At 36.7% G+C, this 1,915-nt stretch overlaps 1 protein-coding gene across 1 annotated transcript; it reads left to right on the top strand.

Annotated features, from left to right (window-relative positions):
- Positions 1–335: 335 nt before the first annotated feature.
- Positions 336–863, top strand: LOC137640240 (uncharacterized protein in mobD 3'region-like). The gene has a single exon (XM_068372813.1). The coding sequence runs from the start codon at positions 336–338 to the stop codon at positions 861–863; it is 528 nt and encodes a 175-aa protein (XP_068228914.1).
- The last annotated feature ends 1,052 nt before the right edge of the window (positions 864–1,915 follow it).

Here is a 1,915-nt window from a genome sequence, read left to right as displayed (position 1 = left end):
CCAACATAAAGATTAAAGAAAGTATCATGTCCAAAATAAATAGTAAAGACAGTACCATGTCCAACATACAGATTAAAGAAAGTACCATGTCCAACATTAAGATTAAAGAAAGTACAATGTCCAACATAAATACTAAAGAAAGTACCATGTCCAACATACAGATTAAAGAAAGTACCATGTCCAACATACAGATTAAAGAAAGTACCATGTCCAACATTAAGATTAAAGAAAATACCATGTCCAACATACAGATTAAAGAAAGTACCATGTCCAACATACAGATTAAAGAAAGTACCATGTCCAACATACAGATTAAAGAAAGTACCATGTCCAACATGAATATTAAAGAAAGTACCATGTCCAATATAGATATTAAAGAAGGTACCATGTCCAACATAAATATTAAAGAAAGTACCATGTCCAAAATAAATAGTAAAGACAGTACCATGTCCAACATACAGATTAAAGAAGGTACCATGTCCAACATAAATATTAAAGAAAATACCATGTCCAACATAAATATTAAAGAAAGTACCATGTCCAACATACAGATTAAAGAAAGTACCATGACCAACATTAAGATTAAAGAAAGTACCATGTCCAACATTAAGATTAATGAAAGTACCATGTCCAACATTAAGATTAATGAAAGTACCATGTCCAACATAAATATTAAAGAAAGTACCATGTCCAACATAAATAGTAAAGAAAGTGACATGTCCAACATACAGATTAAAGAAAGTACCATGTCCAACATTAAGATTAAAGAAAGTACCATGTCCAACATGAATATTAAAAAAAGTACCATGTCCAATATAGATATTAAAGAAGGTACCATGTCCAACATAAATATAGCTCACTAACTGCTGTTGAACTGCAAGCCTCAAAACAAAGAGCCGGGTTACCTAAAGAAAATGAAACAGGACATGGACCGTATCATACAAGGACGAGAACTTCCGACTGTTCACATTCGATGAACTAAATTCTCCAATGAAATATCTCAATTCTGGGAAGACAGCCAGCCTAGATGGCATAATAGGAGAAATTATCTTACATTTTAGAAACAAAACAAAATTATGGCTCCTGTTGCTATTCAAATCCTGTGCAATGACCAACCAAATCCCATAGATTTGGAGAAGAGCGAGAGTAGTGGCCTTGTTAAAAGCAGGGAAAGACCCATCATCTCCCAAAAGCTATCAACGAATATCCTATTTGTATATCCTCTACACATAACATGAACGAATAATCTTAGCCCATAACCAACCAACTGATCTTAGTCCGTATCCAACCAACTGATCTTTGCCCGTATCCAACCAACTGTCGAAGTACAACTTTTGACTGACAAAACTGGGTTTAGACAAGATTGATCCTGCTGCAGTCAATTCTTAACCCTGACGAAATACATCAAGATCAGGTTCAAGAAGAAGCAAATCACTAGAACAGTCTCTGCTGACCTTACGGCGGCATATGGCACTGTAAACGATAGAGCACTCATTCTATATGGAATACCAGCATAGTCCACATCATTGCATCATTGCTTACCAATCAGCGATTCTTCGTAGAAATGGATGGCAGAAAGAGCAGATAGGGGATACAAAACAACGACCATCCACAAGGGTCAGAGCTGGTGCCGACGCTATGTAACATCTATGCAAATGACCAGTCAGTGCACCAGAACATGTGCAGGTACATATATGCAGACAACCTCTACATTTTCACACAATCCGACACATTCACCACTAACGAAGAAAGATTAACCGCTCTGGCTACCCTATGAGACTACTAAAACAAGTGCTCCTCAATGCCAATCCAAGAAAAACACAAGTGTGTGCCTTCCATCTGACCCATCACCAGGCATAATGAAAGTTAAAGATCAAATGTGGTGACAAAGAACCAGAAAATCACCCTTACCCGT

This window comes from Palaemon carinicauda, chromosome 1 (assembly GCF_036898095.1).
Source record: "Palaemon carinicauda isolate YSFRI2023 chromosome 1, ASM3689809v2, whole genome shotgun sequence".
Classification (NCBI taxonomy): domain Eukaryota; kingdom Metazoa; phylum Arthropoda; class Malacostraca; order Decapoda; family Palaemonidae; genus Palaemon; species Palaemon carinicauda.
This window is presented reverse-complemented; position numbering and strand designations above follow the sequence as displayed.